The sequence below is a fragment of the Malaclemys terrapin genome, chromosome 5 (assembly GCF_027887155.1).
Source record: "Malaclemys terrapin pileata isolate rMalTer1 chromosome 5, rMalTer1.hap1, whole genome shotgun sequence".
Lineage (NCBI taxonomy): Eukaryota > Metazoa > Chordata > Testudines > Emydidae > Malaclemys > Malaclemys terrapin.
The window spans coordinates 131,178,483-131,197,324 of NC_071509.1; the positions used below are offsets into that span (position 1 = coordinate 131,178,483).

At 44.5% G+C, this 18,842-nt stretch overlaps 2 protein-coding genes across 4 annotated transcripts in view; both read left to right on the top strand.

Annotated features, from left to right (window-relative positions):
• Positions 1-2,001: 2,001 nt before the first annotated feature.
• Positions 2,002-4,626, top strand: UTP3 (UTP3 small subunit processome component). The gene has a single exon (XM_054030208.1). It carries the CDS (start codon positions 2,073-2,075, stop codon positions 3,546-3,548), a length of 1,476 nt encoding a protein of 491 aa, XP_053886183.1. The 5' UTR covers positions 2,002-2,072; the 3' UTR covers positions 3,549-4,626.
• Positions 4,627-13,264: 8,638 nt separating this feature from the next.
• RUFY3 (RUN and FYVE domain containing 3) overlaps positions 13,265-18,842 on the top strand; it is an 83,397-nt gene continuing 77,819 nt past the window's right edge. For all 3 annotated transcript variants that reach the window (XM_054029760.1, XM_054029763.1, XM_054029764.1), the window contains exon 1: positions 13,265-13,606. In XM_054029760.1, coding sequence (XP_053885735.1) covers positions 13,279-13,606 — 328 coding nt within the window. In that variant the 5' untranslated portion in view covers positions 13,265-13,278. The remainder of the gene's footprint in view (positions 13,607-18,842) is intronic.

Sequence of the window (18,842 nt, forward strand, 5' to 3'; positions counted from 1 at the left end):
GAGCCGCAAGGCCATAGCTGACTGCGGCAAATGGGAAACTCAGCTCAGATTTGAACTCTGAATTCACCATTCACAACTAGGGAGGACAAACCCAGAGAACTCTGGCTTCTGTCTACAACTTTCATTGAAGCTGAACACTAATCAAAACCTTTCCCCTGTGCTCTAAAGAGTGGGTCCTAGACCACAGGCCTTTTCTGAACTTGCAGCATGACACAGCGATGTTGTACTGCAATATCACAGTGCTAAACCCAAACCTGTCCTCCTGTATGAATGATGGAATGATAACTGGAGCCAATTCATTTTCTCACTCATACGGTTCATCTAGTGCTATCTCCCTCTGTAATTAATGCATACCAGTACTTTTCAGGAGAAAGGAGGGTAGGATAGTGGCAAAGAAACCAACTATCCAAACATAAAGAATAGCTTCATGCAGCTACAAATTGAACATATATTAGATGTGGCTGACTGCTGTGTATCTGGAATGCAGAAAGCATATGAGTGGTGCTCTGCTGAGATTCCCTATTCACGTAAGCTGGCAAACACAAGCAGAAGTTACAATTATGTCTTAAATATGTCTGGAAGTGGCTTTACTTTATCAGCTTGGTTTCACTAGCAATGATGGAGATGCCTTAATGACAAAGCCGTTGCCAATTTCTTCTACAGTGCTCTGCAATGTCATATTGATTCTACATCATTTCATTGCTTCTTTTTTTTTGGCACCATCTGTTACAATTACGTCTCATTGTTTGCTTTTCCTTAGGATATTTTAGTCTCATTACTACATCTTGAAGAGGTTTGAATTTACTCTCTCACATCCATGCACCTTATTGGAGTAGTAGTTTAATATGGATAAAAATCCCCTCCCCCAGGCCAAATTTATCCCTAGGGTAATCTCATTGAAATCAGTGTTCTCCAGTTTTCCTCATTGATTGAGCCACCCTGACCAAATACGGAAATACACAAATTGTTTCTAGTACGAGATCTTTGTTATTAATTATACTTGGGACTCCCAGTAGGTCTGTAGATCTCAAAGCACTACAAAAAGGTGTGCAAGTGTTATTTTACAGCTCTGGCTATGACATAGAGCAATGGAGTGATTTCTCCAACATCACACATTGTGGCAGGGCTGGGAATAGAGTCCAGGCCTCCTGGCACCCAGTCCTGTACCCTATCCACTAAACCAGGCTCCTCTTCTTTTGCTGTTGCATTTTGTTAGCAAGCTCTACAGGAGCTAAGAAGTGGGGGGAAGGTGACAAAGGGCTGTGGCCTTTGCAAATCTTCCACATTCAAAAGGCGTCTTGACAGGCAACAACAGAGCGTTTTCCCATGGAGTTCGCACAATCCCTTGGGCTTAACTCTACTGAAAACAGCCCGTCACGCCCGGGCGGGCACCACGTAACACTTCCACGTCAGCGGAGCTGGCTACAGCCTGGGCCGGGCTGAGGGGCTCCCGGGGGGGCTGACACCTTGTGCTGATGGCGAACCCCGCCGGCCGGTGCTGCTGGAGTCACAGGAACCACTGGGGCGCGGGGGGGGCTGCACGAGCCGCTCTGCCCGTCGGGGCCAGGCCCGTCTCCCAGGCGACGCTCTCCCGCGGGTACAGCTCACACTGTCGTCCGCGGCTGGCTCCTGCGTGGCCAGAGCGCAGAGGCCCACGGGCGGGCTAATGGCAGAAGGGCGCCTGGCCCTGGGGGCGAGAGCGGGGCAGCCGGAAGTACGGAAGGAGATCGCGGCGGCACCACCCTAGTGACCGGAAGAGAGGAAGGACATCACTGAGGCACGCGCCGCGCTACCGTGGCCGGAAGAACGCGAGTGGTGACGACAGTCATCGCTTTGGCTCAGGGCCGGCAGCCGGAAGTGAGGAGGAGAATGAGGTCTCCGGAGCCGGAAGTGGGGAGGAGAATGGCGGTGGCACGCGCTAGGCCGGAGCCGGAAGTGGGGAGGAGATTGGCGGTGGCACGCGCTGGGCCGGAGCCGGAAGTGGGGAGGAGATTGGCGGTGGCACACGCTCTCCCGTGCCGGAAGTGGGGAGGAGAAGCGCCGCCACCGCACACACACGGGCTGCCCGCAGCATGGGTAGGCCGCGCCGGGCCGCCCCGCGCCGGAGGCTGCCGAAGGCAGAGGAGGATGCCGGGGAGGAGCCCGCCGGGCCCGAGCCGGGCCCGCTGGCCTCGCAGAGCTTCACGGACGAGGTGGACGATTTCCACGAGGCGCGGTTCGAGGCGGTGATGGGGGCGCTGGGGAGCGAGGAGGAGGCTGAGGAGGAGGAGGAGAGTGAGGAGGAGGTGCTGGGCCTGGAGCTGCCGGAGGAGAGCGAGGAGGAGGAGGAGGAGCCGGGGGGCGAGGAGGAGGATGGGGATGAAGATGAAGAGGACGGGGACCTGTCTATGCACAGTGACCTGGAGGAGCCAGTCAGGGGCTCCGGCCTCCCCCACGAGCTCTCCTGGGGGCAGCGCAAGCAGCTCTATTATGACACGGACTACGGGGCCGCTGCCCGCTCGAAGAACAAGCGGAGTCGCGAGGAGGCCGAGGCCGAGGAGCTGGAGGAGGAGCAGGAGGCTCAGGCCATCCAGAAGCGTCTGGCGCAGGCCTTGGGCGAAGACGACTATGGGCTGGACCTGGTGCAGGCCTACGCGGATGAGCAGCGCAGCACCCAGCTGCTGGAGACAGGGCCGAAGATTGCCAAGGATTTGAAGGCGCTTTCCAGAAAAGAGCAACTGAAGCTGCTGAAGCAAGAGTCACCTGAGCTGCTGCAGCTGATTCAGGACTTTGAAGCCAAGTTAACTGAACTCAAGGATGAACTGAATCCACTCATGCACATGGTCAGGAATGGGATCATCCCGAAGGGAAAAGGCAGCCGTTACCTCCAGACCAAGTATCATCTCTATTTGAATTATTGCACCAATATCAGCTTCTACTTGGTTCTGAAATCAAAGAGGATTCCAGTTCAGGGCCACCCTGTTATTGAAAGACTGGTTGCTTACAGAAATTTAATCAATGACTTGGGGATTGTGGATGAAAAGTTATCATCAGAAGTCCAATGGCTCCTTAAAGAGCTCCACAATACTGAGAGAAATGATGTAGGAGGAAAGAAACAATCCACAATGCTTCTTCAGAGAACTGTTAATAAAAATAAACCAAAATCTATTCCTAAGATTTCTACTGTTGAGGCTGCTGCTAAAGAACCAAGAGATGATTCAGACTTAGATGAAGAGGCTGCCTTGAAATTTTACAGGGAGATGGAGGAGAAGATGAAACTCAAGAGGAAGAGAAGAGAAGATCAGAATGCTATGGAAGAGGAATTGGTTCTTGAAGAAGATCCAAATAAAAAGCGAGGTATAACATATCAGATTGCCAAGAATAAAGGCCTTACACCCAAAAGGAAGAAGATTGATCGTAACCCAAGAGTCAAGCATCGTGAGAAATTCAGGCGTGCTAAGATTCGTAGAAAGGGCCAGGTTCGTGCGGTTCGAAAAGAAGAGCAAAGATATGGTGGTGAACTGTCTGGCATTCGTGCTGGAGTTAAGAAAAGCATAAAGCTTAAATGATTCCCTCTGCGATTTGTGGACCTGAAGATAGTGGATGTGAACACAATAAATCATTTCTAAATAGAACATTGTGGGTTTTTAAATACTTATTAGTGTAGAAAGTATATAATATATATTTTAACAGAATGTTCAACCAGCCCTTTAATTGTACACCTCTCTAAAAATAACCCTGAACACTCACTCCTGTGTACAGGAGCTATTCCCTACATCACTGTCTCTTACTGTAACTTTCCCTATAGGGTGTTATTCTCTGAGAAGCAGAAAAGGTTGTGATGGAAAGAAGTGAAATACGGATAACAGGGTGGGAATTAGGTTGGGGTAGGACTTTACAGAGGGTGCCAAAGGATTTGGCAATTGGGAAGAGACTTGGCAGCGTCTGCAAAAAGATTCTATGTGGGGAGGGAGTTGGGGAGTAAAATGTGTGCCGCTACCATTGCCATCTCCTTTGCCTATTTTGTTGCCTGTTTCTCTGGTCCAGTAACTGTGATGAGCTGTAGAATTAGGTGCCTGCTATGGTAGTTCCTGTAATGGCTGCTTTACTTTGCTCCCACCTTTCCTCTGGTTCTTTGGAAAATTGTAGATGAGGTAAGAATTAGATAATCTAATTATACGAGGGAATGAATCACTAACAAGAAAAAATCTTAGGTCTAGTAAGCAATAATTAGCAATTCAGTAGAAAGCTGCGACCTTCACAAGCTTATGTATTTTCTATACTTAGTGGGCCAATTATGTAGTGGTTAAACAGTTTAACCCATTGTCTTTGGCCTGGTCTGTACTACCGTTTTAGTAATTGGTTGTCAGCAATCTGTTATTTGCATTGGTTATTTGCATGAGCACAGTTGAGGTATAAGCAGAGACAAGGGCAAATTGACCAGCAGCTGTTCATTTCAAATCATTAACCTTTGCTATAACCCCTGCTCTGATTTGTCCTTGTCTGTACTTCTAGCTAAATCATGCTTACAGCAACTTTCAAAGTCTCCTATTTTTCCCATGCATTCTAATGGAGAACTGCATTTCCTGTGTTTTAATCTCAGACTGAAAGTCCTGCTGGGAAGTATCAATAAAATGACAGAGACCACTCACAGTTCTGGTTATTCTGAAATAGTGACAGGTGTTTATAAATCCCTCTTGAAAATGCGACCGTGTAATTTGCACCACTGTGAGCCATATCCCTAGAGATGCTGAACATATATAAGTCCAGTTAAGTTCTAGTTTTGGGTGCTCATATCTCAGGATGGCAAGTCTGGCTTGATTTTTGTCCCAGGTTAGCAGTGTATGAAAGTCATTATAATATCCAATGGTTTATGTGAAGTTAGTGGACATATGTCCACATTACAAAATCGTTATTGTAATTAGTAACCTTGTGACAATCTCCATGGGGAATCCAAGATTTGAAAATGCATCATAACTAAATCAATATTCTGACTTTTAGGCTGTGACAGGTTAACAATAATCTAAATATATGAGCAGTCCATAAACGGTATAGACAGCATCACTGAAATGTGTAGTTCCTCGAATGTAGGGAGGCAACCAGCTGCTGTACAGCAATGACGCACAATGGTAACATGTCAATGACGCAAATCTGTTTTGCCCACTCATTGGCATAGTCTTCATAGGTTATGTAATAATACTGCAGAGATGACACTTTCTCTTTAGATTAAATATGTATGTTTGAGTTCAGCTCAGTCTAATCGCTTTTTCCTAGAGGAACCAGTTCAGGAGTTATGTGCCACTTACTTCTAGTGACCGGTCATGTTTCCCCCCCCCCAGAGTAATGTACATAAGCTTTTGTGAAAGGAAAACAAAACACGTGGGAAAACAAGCATAGCAGAAATATAGTCAGACTGGAACACATGAAAGGAGAATGATTTCATCTTGTGTACTAGTCCCGTCAGTTACTGCAGAAATTGGAGCTGTGCAGTGTGATTCTAAAGACAGAATTTATCTCAATATGTGGATACACAGGGACAGATCCTCAGGGTAAATCCATATAACTTCATTGACTTCAGTGGTGCTGCACCTGTTTGCACCTACGAATGGTTTGATTGATGATTAAATGCAGCACAGGAGTACATGTTTACAACATACAACTACCATTCATACCATGTAGCAGCATTCTGAATAGAACCAGTAATTAATTTGACCTTGGTAACAAACTAGTATTTTTGTGTTTCAGTAGTGGGTGTGACAGAGAGAACTTGAGCTTGATCTGGCCACTGAGCAGTGGCATCTTAGAAGCAGGAGGTGAGCCAATGCAGACTACTCCAGAGGGCCAGGGATCACTAGTGGCTGGCAGCAGTGGGGGCGATTGTCACACCTCCATCTTCTCTGTGAGATGGGTCCATGCTGTAGCAACATCTCAGAGAAAGAGGGAGGACTGCAGGTAGGTGTAGGAATGAAGCAAGGGATCCCTCAGGTCCTGGAATGATTGTTTGTGACCCTGTGCGTGTTTTCTGCTGGTACAATCCACACACAAACAATTTACCAAATTTCCATTGAAAAGGTCTTGTGTAAAAATCCCAAATATTAGGGGATTGGTGGTGCTGTTGAGCCAACAAGTTTCTTCAACTCTGATTTTTATTATGAAAGATGCATTTATTACATGTTTTATAGAATGGGATTGTCAAAAGTGCTCAGTGGTGGCCTTACTCTGCTGCAGTTGAAATCACTGGAAATTTTACTGTTGGCCATTGACTTCAGTGGAAGAAGAAATGTGCCAAACAGCGCTTTTGAAAATCTCCTCCTTGAAGGTATTCTGGCTCTGAACTATGCCCTCTGTAACATGGTGGTTGTACATTGTAAAACTTGTCTGCGTACAAATGGCAAATGCTTGGGCTGTACACTCAGTCCTTGTAGCGTCACTGCCAGTGGGACTGAATAAGAATAAGTTAGTGTCAACAGTGTAGCAATTTGAAGTCCTTTGCTCTTGTAGCAGACACAAAAATATGTCTTCCTTATTTAGTGTTGCTCATCTTAAGCCTTTTATGATGGGAACCCAGGTTTAGCCTTAAATATGGAGGGAGTGTAGTTAGGGTGACCAGATGTCCTGATTTTATAGGGACAGTCCTGATATTTGGGGCTATTTTTTTATATGGGCTCCTATTACCCCCACCCCACCCCCTGTCCCGATTTTTCACACTTGCTATCTGGTCACCCTAAGTGTAGTGCTCCTTCATCACTGTTACCTTTATTTACTAATTGTGCTGGGAGCATGATAACGCAAAAAAAATCATTGTGCATTTCACAGCTGGTATTGTTTCAGTACATTAGCTGCACTTCTGGAAAGACCTCAGTTATAGGTGACTTTTAGGATTTTTTTTAAATAGACCTTTGTCCTTTTGGGGGGAAAGAGTGGGCGTGGGGAATGGGGAAGGGAATATCAAAACCTCAGCCCAACTGGGTGATTATACCAGTGTGTAAAAAATTTGAAAACACAAATTGATCTTATTATTCAGATGGCCACTAACTGAAATGCTCATTTCCTATAAAGATGATTTTCATATTACCATTCAGGGTGGATTTGATTTAAATCAGTAGTCGGGAAGACTCGATTTAATCATGGTTTTCTACATAAAAGTGCATTCTTGTTGGTTGTTATAACCTTAATATATATTCTTCACAACTCAGAGATAGATGTATAGTGTGTACCTTCTAAAAATTAAACTTACATTTTTAAACAGTGATTTATTTTGAAAACTTTTCCGATTAGTTTTTCAGCTATATCAAAAAATGAATGATTGTTTGGTTATTTCATTTACCAAAGGTAATTGAAGCAGATATTTATGAAGTCATTGGGAGGTGAACTATCTCCAATTCAACCAGTTACTCATTAATATTTGGAGGATTTTCTTGACATGCTGTATTAGGAGAAGAACATCACCAGACAGACATTTAAATTGCTTTATTTAAGTAAAACAACAACGTTAAGTATTCTGGATTTTTTTCTTCAACAACATTTAATATTTTAACAAAACAAGCATATGTCCCTCGCTTCTCACATTTATCTCCAGACTTCTTCTCCTTGTCCAGATCTATTCCGCCCCCAACAATCTTCTGTTTATTGAACTTTTTGAAACTTTGCACTTTTAGAGAGAGGTAAGGGATTGACTTTGTGTACACAAATTTGCACAGGGACAATATAGTTGAGGTCTGTTATTTCTCACCGCTATATTTTATTTATTTATTTATTTAAAAACATTTTTGCTGTTAACCAGCATGGTACCTCTGGAGACACAAATCCACAGTTTGAGAACTGAACGTAAGAACAGTTTGAGACCTGCAAAACTAAGCATCTCTGTTGGTATCTTCTGGACTGAGCACTGAGTCCCATTGGGTAGATAGAAAGATTAACCTAAGTAATCTATACAGAAGCGTGTGGAACCCCATAAAATTGGGTCCCTAATCCATGAACTATTGGAACTCATCTACCAAACTTTTCTTAAACATTACATGAATATATTGTCTCATACTATAGAATTAGAATTTATAATCCCTATTCCATGATGAGATATCTTTGAGCTATAATGCATCTTAATTAAAACTATGTTTAGATAGGTTTTTTTCCTCAACAAACATTTTATCAAAAATATCCGATTTAAATAAAAAAAAAATGATTTTTATCCACCCTGTTACCATTCATATCCTTAAAGGTGTAGAACATACACAGCTAACAAATTAATGTGCAAAATCTGAGGGCAAACAAAGTATGCAGAATGCTTTGTGATAATGTATACAATTAATGGACCTTTGACAACAAGCAGATTTATGGAACTGATAATGATGCATTTCTCCCTTTTTTCAATATCAAAAATGTCCTCGCCTCTAGAAATTGTAGATTTGTAACTTAAGCCAACATTAATTTAGCATACTGACTTTAGCTTGTATCTTTAGTCTTTTAGGAAACATTATACCACAGTCCGGACAGTAGATGGTGCACATAATCTTGTAGACTTGAAAGTAGTGCCAACCTGTTTAACCTGAACATGAAATTTCTTGGGATCTTATTTACAGTTTGCTAATTCAGAGCCTAGACAGTCTTCATTTTTGAAAGATTAAATAAATTTTTAATAGGGGCTTTTAAATATATTGAATAAGCAAGGGCTACTGAACACTACAAGGCAAGTAATGTAATTATGTCTCTAAGTGGAACTAAAAGGCACTTCTAGCAGGCTACTGATAACACTGTTGGTAAATGATTTTAAAGACCTCAAGAGAGGATGTGTGTGTGTGTGAAGGGTTCGGTCACAGGGACCCCCTTGGGACTGTCACCTGATGTGCTGAAATTACCTCGGACTCAGGAAGGAAGCTTGGGAAGAAATTAGGGAAACGCTTTATAGTGACAGAGAGGCAGTGGGTTTATGGATAATGTTTTCCTTATTCTAATGAAGTTCCTTGTTCACAGAAAAAACTGACACATCTAAATTACCATTGTTACATGATGTTATACCTCTGCCACAAAGTACTTCTGCTTAGTGATTGGCACGATGCACTGATTAGGAAGGATTTGGAGAGGCAGAGAAAAGATTAATCAAATGGCTATGCTAGAGCTATGAAACATAGCATGGAACTTCTGTAAACTTTTGCAAAGCCCTTGCCTTACTGTCTATTCACCTCCTGTTCAGCAAACAAGGTTTTTGGTGAGGGGATTCCTGGGGGGGCTTTAATATGTCTTCCCATCCAGTGGTAATTTCTATGAGTAAGCTGGACCAGACCATTTGCACGTTCTCCTCATCCTTTATGTTCAGGAGTTACACACTTGAAGCTGCATGACTCACCAGGATTTTTCTTTTTAACCTTTTTATAAAAATATATATTTGAAAAACACTAAGAAGACCTGTAGATACCACCATCTAGCAAGAGGGACAGGACACCAAAGATTCTGGTAACTTCAGACACAAAGGAGACCAGCACCTGTTGTGGTTGGCTTTATTTTTGTATATGTGACCTTGACTACTGAGCATAAATTCCCCATTGCTGAGACAAAACGTGCAAGAGAAATATACAGACAGGTCTACCTAGATAGAATTAAATCATCTTGTAAACATCCACACCCCTCACTCACAACAACCAGTCTATTTACCTGGTAATTATTCTATAGTCATCCAGACAGCATCAGCTTTTGAATGTGTGAACAGACAATACAATGGAGGGTAGAAACCCAACAGACCATTCTAAATCAAAAGTGTAGGGAAGTAAAAGTAAACCTACAGCTGCCTAAAACAACACAAGTGGAGATACAGACTAACATGGCCACCCCCTGATACTTGACAAGTGCATTGCATCTTCTCTACTTTCTATGGAACTTCTAATAGAAACAAAATATCAGTTACACTGCTTTACTCTTCCTATCACTGACAAAACCCATTGAAAACTCTACCATACTGGGGTAGCAAATAATTAGTGGCAGAACTAGACAAAAAATTAGTCTTCAGGAATGAGTTGTCTTGAGGTTGCCACTTTTGCAATTTTATCCTGTGGGAGAAAATAATATTACATTGCAATATGACATGATGTTGCAACATGATGCAAAGAAAGATTGTAGACAGGATATTTTTTTCAGAACCTGTGAATTAGTCTGGCAAGATTCAAGAAAAATGAATTAAGTTGGTGAAAAGTGGGAATCCTAAAATCAATACCAAAATTTATTCCACCTCTGAAAATCTTAATACAAACTCTTCATGCTCATCTTTTACAGCTACAGTTTTCTGATTAATGTGAGCTAGTTATTTGTCTTAAATAACATAACTTTGCACTTCTATCCAAGGATCTGAAAATACCAAATAAAGAATGCTTCACTACACTCTTGTAACGGAGGAGTATATATAAATATTCCCATTTTGCAGCTAGGAAATTGAAGCACAAAGCAGCTTTGACTTTCCTATAGTTGCATAAGGATGTCTATGTCACAAATAGAATTTAGATCTTCCCATATAAGGTCTGATACAACAAGGTGCTGAGTGTCTTCAGCTCCCATGGAAGTCATTAGTAGTGGATAATATGCAGCATCTTGCAGGATTGAGGACTTAATCACAAGATTATCCTTTCCTTCTTATCTATGTTAACCTTTGTTGTGGGAAGACGCACTAGGGTACACATGAAATGACACTGTTTTCTTTTAAATTGCTGTTCAGCCAGCAAGCAGTGTGTGTTAGGTGATGTCCTTTTAACAGGAAAAAGGAAAGGGAAGTTGGTATTCGCTTTTTTGTCAGGTGTTGGTACTGATTAAAATTTGGGCACTGGAGAGAGAAGAAAGTAGGCACTGCAGAAAATCCTTTCTTGAGGAGAGAGGCATTTAACCTCTGCTTCAGCTTCTCCATTTGCAGAGTGGTGGTGATAAATTCTTCCCTACTTCAGAGGGGAAAACTGAAGATTTACTAATATTTGTAAAGCCCTTTGAAATCAACAGGTGAAGGAGGAAAGGTTATTTATTATTATTATTATTCCAAATAAAAGCTAGAGTTGATTGTTTGTTGCAGGCTACATAAATAGTATTTTGTTCTTAAAGTAGATTTATGTAAGTTGTACAGAAAATCTGTTGTGCAGAATAGAGCCTAGATTGCCTCTCACCGGCAAGTCTCTTTTGTATTTGTTCTTGTGGAAAGGTATGATATGAGTCTTCTGTAAACATGCAGCATCTGAATCAGCTGTATAGACTAACCTGTGAGGTTCAATTACTTTAGTCAGATGGCACAGTGTGTAAGCCATTGCAAAATTTTGCACGCCAACTTCCATAAATCTACTTTAAGAACAAAATACTATTTATGTAGCCTGCAACAAACTTATGAAATGCTGTAGAATAAAAGTTTTGTTTGGTGTGGATGTTTTGAAAAATAGAAAATACATCTTGTTAGATTATATTGGAAGCTTCTCCTTCATAAACAATCCATAATTGTGACCTACAGCTGAAGACTATCTTTTGGAATTGCATGTTTGTATTACTCTATTTCTGTTCTCATCTTATTTATACTAGGTCCTGTTTGTCTAGTTAATTAAAAGTGTAAACAATCAACTCTAGCTTTTATTTGGAATAGAGAAATTGGAAATTCAAATAACTTAGGCAGACGTTAAACCTGCCATGTCACCGAAGTTTTGAAAGTAATTCCTAATATTTATGTAATATGATAGATGATATTTACAAAGGTAAAAACTTGGTCAACAATACCTCTTGCTATTAGACTTTAAGAGAAACCAGTACTGGTAAATAATGTATGAGAGAAAATAACCTGAGGCCTAAATCTGCACAGTTTATCCATTCCTCACAAAGGAGGAAAACTCCTCATGTGACAACCTGCACAAATACACCTCTACCGTGATATAACGCTGTCCTTGGGAGCCAAAAAATCTTACCGCGTTATAGGTGAAACCGTGTTATATCAAACTTGCTTTGATCCGCTGGAGCGTGCAGCCCCGCTCCCCCAGAGAGCTGCTTTACCACGTTATATCCGAATTCATGTTGTATCAGGCCACGTTATATTGGGGTAGAGGTGTAGTATAGTCCAGTCCCCTGGTTTGAAAATAGAGGCAGTGCTAAAGTTGTCATGTTTATAGTTCTTCTGTTGTAATTTGAATGTTTGATACTGTCTTAGGAAGGAAATTAGTATTTATAATGTGCTTGGAAAACAAAAAGTGCTATATACGTGCATTATATATAAGTATTATTCAATATTGTGTATCTGCCAAGAAAAACGGAGAAGCAAAGACAAAATAGCTATCAGACATGGTGTCATATACTACAGTGATGAGGGCCATGTAAGCACACTAATATATTGACAGAGAGAGAGAGGTACAGCGAACTCTTGTACAGTCATTTTACAAATGTACGTATTTAGGAGGAAAACAGCACCTGATACATTCTGCTGTAGTAAACTAAATCAAAATAACTATGCTGGAAATCATATGTGAAAGATGAATGGAGAGCTTCTAACTATAAAATAAGATCTACATATACGTGTTAATTAATACTACTTAATGCGTGCAGGACAACTTTATTTAATAAAGCAACTTGGACAAATTGCCCTCTGCCCCCTCTGCCCCCCACCCCCAAAAAACCCCAAACTTCCAGCATTAAATCACACAATGAAGAAGTTAAAGGATAGAAGAGGGAAAAATACAGGCCAGTGAGAAATCTGGATCTTCGCAGCACCAAGGGGTGAAGGAGAGAAACTGGACACTAATAAGTGAGTGACCAAGTGTGCAGAGGCGTCAGTGGGGCTGGGAGCCCCCCAGGAGAGACTTTCTAACGCTCTCCGTGTGTGTGTGTGTGTGTGTGTGTGTGTTGGGGGGGATTCAGACACCTTCAGTGGCTGAATGTGCTGGGGAGATGGGAAGGTGAACCCTCCTTAGAGTTGTACCCCTCAGGGGCTGGGGTGCACAGAGGGGATGGTGTGTGTGTGTTGGGGGGGTTAATAGTTCACAGCCTCAGGCGCTGGGGTGGTTGTGGGGACGGTAGTGTGGGTGAGGGGCTGACCCCTGGGGAGTGGGGTGCATAGAGGAGGCGGTGGGGGGGGTGTCAGGGTTGAATTAACCCCTGCAGGGGGGTGTCAGGGAGCGTGGCAGGGGGCCGAGGGGCGGTGCTGGGGTCTAACCCCGGGGATGGGGGGGGGTTACTGTGGGTGAGCTGAGCTGGGGGTGGGTCCCTGGGGGCGGGGCGAGGCTCCAGGCGCACGGGCCGGGCCGGGCCGGGCCGGCGAGCTGCGGGCGGGGCGGCCGTTCCGGGGCGGGGCCGGTGTCCATGGCGGAGGCGGACTCGCGGCAGCCGCTGCGCCCCCAGCTCGGCGGGGAAAGTTGCCCGGACGGAGCCGGCGCGGCGCGGCCCCGCACCATGGAGCAGCGGGGTGGGCGCAGCCCCTCGGCCGGGGCGCTGGAGGCCGCGGACGGGGAAGCGGCGGCGGAGGAGGCGCCCCCCGAGTCTCCCCCCTATTTCCTGCTCTATCCGGGCCCCCGAGGCGCCGGGCTGCCGCCGCAGAGCGTGTGGAGCCCCCCCGGCGGCGCCGCCGCCCTGCCCGTGCTGCTGCTGAGCTCCCCGGGGCCCGCGTCGGGACAGGACAGGGCCGGCCCCCGTGAGTAGCCGCCCCCCGCGCACCCCCACCCCGGTATGCCCGGTGCCCTGCCCTTCCCCGGCATTGCTCCTCTCTACTGCCTCGGAGTCGCCTCCCCGCACTTCAGCAGCTCCCGCTCCCTTACACGGGGATTCCCTGATCCCCTCTCACCCCCCAACCCCAATTCTCGTCCCCAGCTTCTCTCCTCCTCAAACACCCCTGGACTTGAACTTGGGTCTTGAGGGTGGTTGCAGCTGCAGAGCCTTCCTTCCCCCTTCTTCCCTTAGGCTGACTGGCTCCCTTTCAATAAGTGGGTCTCCCAAACAGCATCCCCTGTGATAAACCCCCAGGGCATGGGGAGGTAAGTGTCAGAGAGAGATGCAAGGGGGTTTGGGGTTCCCCTTAAACGGAAAACTAGTTTCATTGCCAAGGAAGGAGGTAACACAACTGGCCAAGGTAACTTCTATTAAGCTGCGCTCTGGTGGGAATGTTTGTACTTTGTTTCTGAAAAATATATTGACTAGATCTATAATAAAGCATGGTGGGCTGACTAGGGTACTTTGTAATTAGAAGAGGAGAGAGCTGCACTTCTGTAAATTATTTTTGATGTATCACTTTGATTCATTCCATTCAAATTGGTATGAACCCTAGGGATCAGTCATTTCTGGCAGGGAAGAGTTAGCAGTATCCAGAGAGTAATGACTCCATTGGATATGGGGAAATCACACCAAAACTCCTTTGAATTTGGTGGCAGAATCTTCAGTAAGAGGGAGGTATATAGCGCTCCCACCATCATATCACTGTCATCACCCCAACAGGAGAGTGAAGTGTATGTATCTCAGCTGAAGGCGGGAGACAGGTGGGGCCTCGAAAGTTATGGAAGATACATTGGAAGGAGACGCTTCGGTATGCGTGGCTGCGTGAAATGCTCATCCAGAAACTCAGCTACCACATTAAAAATAATTACAAGCCTCGCTCTCCACCTCACTCCATTCCACTCTGCTTGTTTTGGGGAAGGAGGTCTCAGTCCTTTGAAGTTTAATTGGGTAGCTACACTGCTGTGCTTGGAGTAGAGGATGGGTATGGGTTCTCAGGGATAGGCTGGCTTTGACTGCCCACCTCCTGCCACTGTGTCCTAAAGCAAATTGGTATTATATAGGGTGTTTTTCTCCACTTGACAAGGTTGTAACTGTGTGGAGTTATTTTGCAGTCAGTTTGTGACAGGTGATAGGTTATTTGTGGTGTTTTAGCAAAGGCTGGTTATAGGATGGAAGTGTCTAACCTGCTCTATTGCAAGCATGCAGTGTTTACAAAGAGGAGTTTAGCATACTCCAAGGTTTTCTTGTTAATATGTAGCGTTTTATATATTGCTTTTAATCTTCAAAGTGTCTTGCAAATGCTAATTTTTACAACACCCTTTTGAGTGTGTCTCTATTGCTCAAATGGGGAAACTGAGGCAGGGAGCTTAATGGGTTTGCCCAAGCCTGAGGGAGTCAAAGCCAGTATAAGAACTCAAGAGTACCCTCCTCTCTTCCTAGGTGTTGCTCTGCAACAGCTGTTGGTAATACAGAAGTCTTTGGAAGAAGCCTAGTAAAAAAAACAAACACATTTTTTATATATATGGTGCACTGTGCTTCTCTACCTGCACGGTGATAGCTGCTTATGTGATAACCTGTGTCAAGAGTTGGATTCCTGCTCACTGACTGAGACACTGATGTAGTGACATAATGGGAAGTAAAGCAAAGAGGAAATATAAATTGTTCCCATGGTGCTACTTGTCTGCTTCTCCTGGGTCAAACTTGCATGCAGGTCAGCATTCTTCATCCTCGCTCTCATTCTCACTTTCTGCATCACAGGCAGTAGCAACACTTGCTCATTCACTGTCTGGGCAATAGCAGCAAACTTTTCTGCAAGTCTCACTTCTTTGGAATTAACAATAAACCAGTGTTTACATTTTTTTTCTGGAGGGATTTGCTTTACGTTTCAGTTTGGGGACTAGCCTTACTTACCTGCAGACTCTGTGGCCTGAGAGGCTTCGCAGCTTCTTAAGGTATCCCTGAGTAGTTATAATTATTATTATTATAGTAGTAGTACAGTGCTCTGTGAGGTCGGTGTGTTTATTGATGGGGTGGTCTATAAAGATGTTGCAGAAATGCCGTGAGTGGTGGGTCTGGCTTTCATAAAACGATTCACACGTGCTTTCTTATCTTTCTAGCGTTAAATAAAAGTTTTGTTTGTCCTCTCCTGAGCTGGGAAAGGATGTGTGCCAAAACATTCCAAACATAAAAATCCGAACGTCAACATTCAGGTTCCCCAGCCAGGTTTTTCCCCCCCCCCGCCCCAAGTGTGCTGTGCCAGCATAGGAAGCTTAACTGCCCCAGCCGGTTCAGGAGGCCAGTAGTTTGCAGTGTTTGATTTACACCCTCCCCAAATTTAGAAGAGCTGTTTTTATCTGGTCCTGATTAGCCCAGACTCTGTTTTCCTCATCAAGCCTCACCTATGCTTTCAGGATTAAACCAGGGCAGTTAGTCCCTGTCTCTTTCCACCATTTGTTGTTAAGACCACCCAGTTGATTCCCAGGTGTCAGGACCCTCTGGTGCTCATTTGTTTCCCGAAAGAAAGTGAGAAAAGAACTCAGAGAGAGGCTTCAGCATAAATGTATATAAAGCAGAGGGAGGAAAGAAAAGAAAAAGATCTTTCATAAGCTATTCATATCAAAATCATACCACATGCAACATAAGTTTTATAGATTACAGGAACCTCCCGTAACATATATACCCCACAAGGCAGCAGGCCATTCTATCCCAGAAGACCTCGGTGTTGATAATAGGGGAGTCCATATGTGGTGAGCTCCAGCCTTGTTTCACTGAGACTTTTTAAATCTTTCTTTTTCATATTATCATGGCTTGAGGCAGCCCCTGCATCAGACAATATTTTTATGCCTTATGATCCTACACCACCAGAATTGAAATTTTTGCTTGTGTGTGTGGTTCTCCTGGGTTCCCTAACCTTTGCTATCACCATCATTTTAAAAAAATAAGGTAAATTAAGGAGTAGTAAGATTACTTCCGTATTTTGCATTTACAGTGCTTTTCAGTCAAGAATCTAAAAGCACTCTGTAAATCTTAATCCCTCCAGCACAGCAGTAAAGGGAGAGAAGAGATTTAAGTACAACTAATGGGAAGGGTATTTCCTGGCAGTTAATGATTATGGGAGTTGAGGGATTGAGGCGTATAAAGGGCCCTTTTCCCAGCAATTAATGATCAGCTAGGTTATGCCTAACATGGAGATAATGATTGTTATAAAGAAGAAAATAAGTACATTCTGCTGAAATGTAGTTTGTCATGGATATGGCATTCTGTGTACATTATAAGGCTGTTACTTGTAAATGACCAGTACACAAATCATCAGAAAAAACGTACATTTAATTCTTGGTGTTCATATTATATTTAACTGTTCTTTCATATAGTAGTCTATTGGTGGGAGGAAATGGTTTTTACTTTATAGTGAGATGTGTACTAATGAAGGGGGAACTTTATACTGGTCTACAGTCAAGCTGGAAATTGAGATAGCCAGTAGCTTTGTAAATTGCATGAGGGAATGGTGTAATACAGTGGTTTTCAACCTGTGGTCCACGTACCCCCGAAGGTCTGCACACTATGTCTAAAGGGTGCACGAAAGGTTGTCATTATGATACAACAGTGGTTTTCAAACTGTCAAATTTCCAAAAGGGTCTGCACCTCCATTTGAAATTTTTAGGGGTCTGCAAATGAAAAAAGGTTGAATAGAAGAGGGAAGGATGTAGATAGTGTATTTTAGCAACTGAAGAAAGTGAATTATATACATTGAGATGAAGGGTACTTCTACATTTGAGCTGAGAATTGAGTCGTAGCTGAAGTCGACATGCCTATGCTACTCGAGCTAGTGCCATGGGCAGTGGGTGAACCCCCCACTTTGGGGAGGCTAGCCCATTGGCTGCACCCCCTTCTGCCTGAGGCCCCGCCCAGCGAGTCCCGAACACACACACCCCATAACAGGAGGAGCCCTAAGGGCCCCCGCCCTGCGACTGGAGGAGCCCCAGCCTACCCACCCCAGCCACACCTGGCCATCCCTGAGCGCCAGTCCGGTCCCAGCCACATGGGTTGAGCCACCACCACACGCCCCAGCCATGCTGGGCTGGGCCGAGTCGTCGACCATGCCGGGTGGCATCGCCGAGCCCCAAGTCGAGGTGAGCCACCGGACCCCCACCTGGCCAGCCCCAGCACATGGCTGAGCCACCTCACTCCCCCGCCAGACCCTTCCACCCACTGCTGGCTCGTCGCATTCCTTCCTCACTCCCCCACTCCCGAGGAGGAGGGACACAGCGAGCTGTGGCAGGCAGCAGCAGACGGTGGGGGTCTCAGGAAAGGGGCAGGGCCACCACGGCCCAGGTGTTAGCCTTCCCTGGCCTATTATACCTGCCACCCATGGCTAGAGCCTAAAAATAGCTGTGTGTCCGTGAAAGCACAGATGACCGCTTGGGCTAGCAGTTACGAGTACAACCCTGCTTGACCGCTGGGTACGTGCTTGGGTGGATAGCCGGCGCCACCGTGGGCACACTGCTATTTTTAGGTGCTAGTCTGAGAACCGTCTACACAAACTGGGCATCAACTCCCTGCTCAAATGTAGGTGGTTCTGAGTACGAATGGAAAACTTGAGGAGACGGGGGGAAAGAGAGGCTTGTAAACTGTAAAGCAACTGAAGTTTAGAGTTGAAAATTCTGAAAATATGAAGTATGTTCATGATTTGTAAATAACTATAGTCTTGGTCGCTATTTGCTATAGTTTGACACTGTAGTTATCTAACAGTCTTGTACACAATATACACTATGCTGCTACTTTTACAAATAAACTAAACTGAAGCATGGGCTATCTAGGCTCATTAATTTTAGCATAATGTTAATAATACCAGAGCTGCAGGTCTGAACTCCATGCTTGCCATGTGCTGATAACATATTGGGCCCATGGTGACAGGTGTGCTCAAAATAGCATGAAGATATTCAGAGATGCTGAAGAACAGACACCAAGAATTTATCATACAGTATAACAGTTTTATTTTGTGTAGTGACTACTTCTTCTCATGTCCTTGACATAAACTAGATCAGGGGGTCGGCAACGTTTGGCACGTGGCTCGCCAGGGTAAGCACCCTAGCGGGCCGGGCCAGTTGATTTACCTGCTGACGCGGCAGGTTCGGCCAATCGCGGCCCCCACTGGCCGC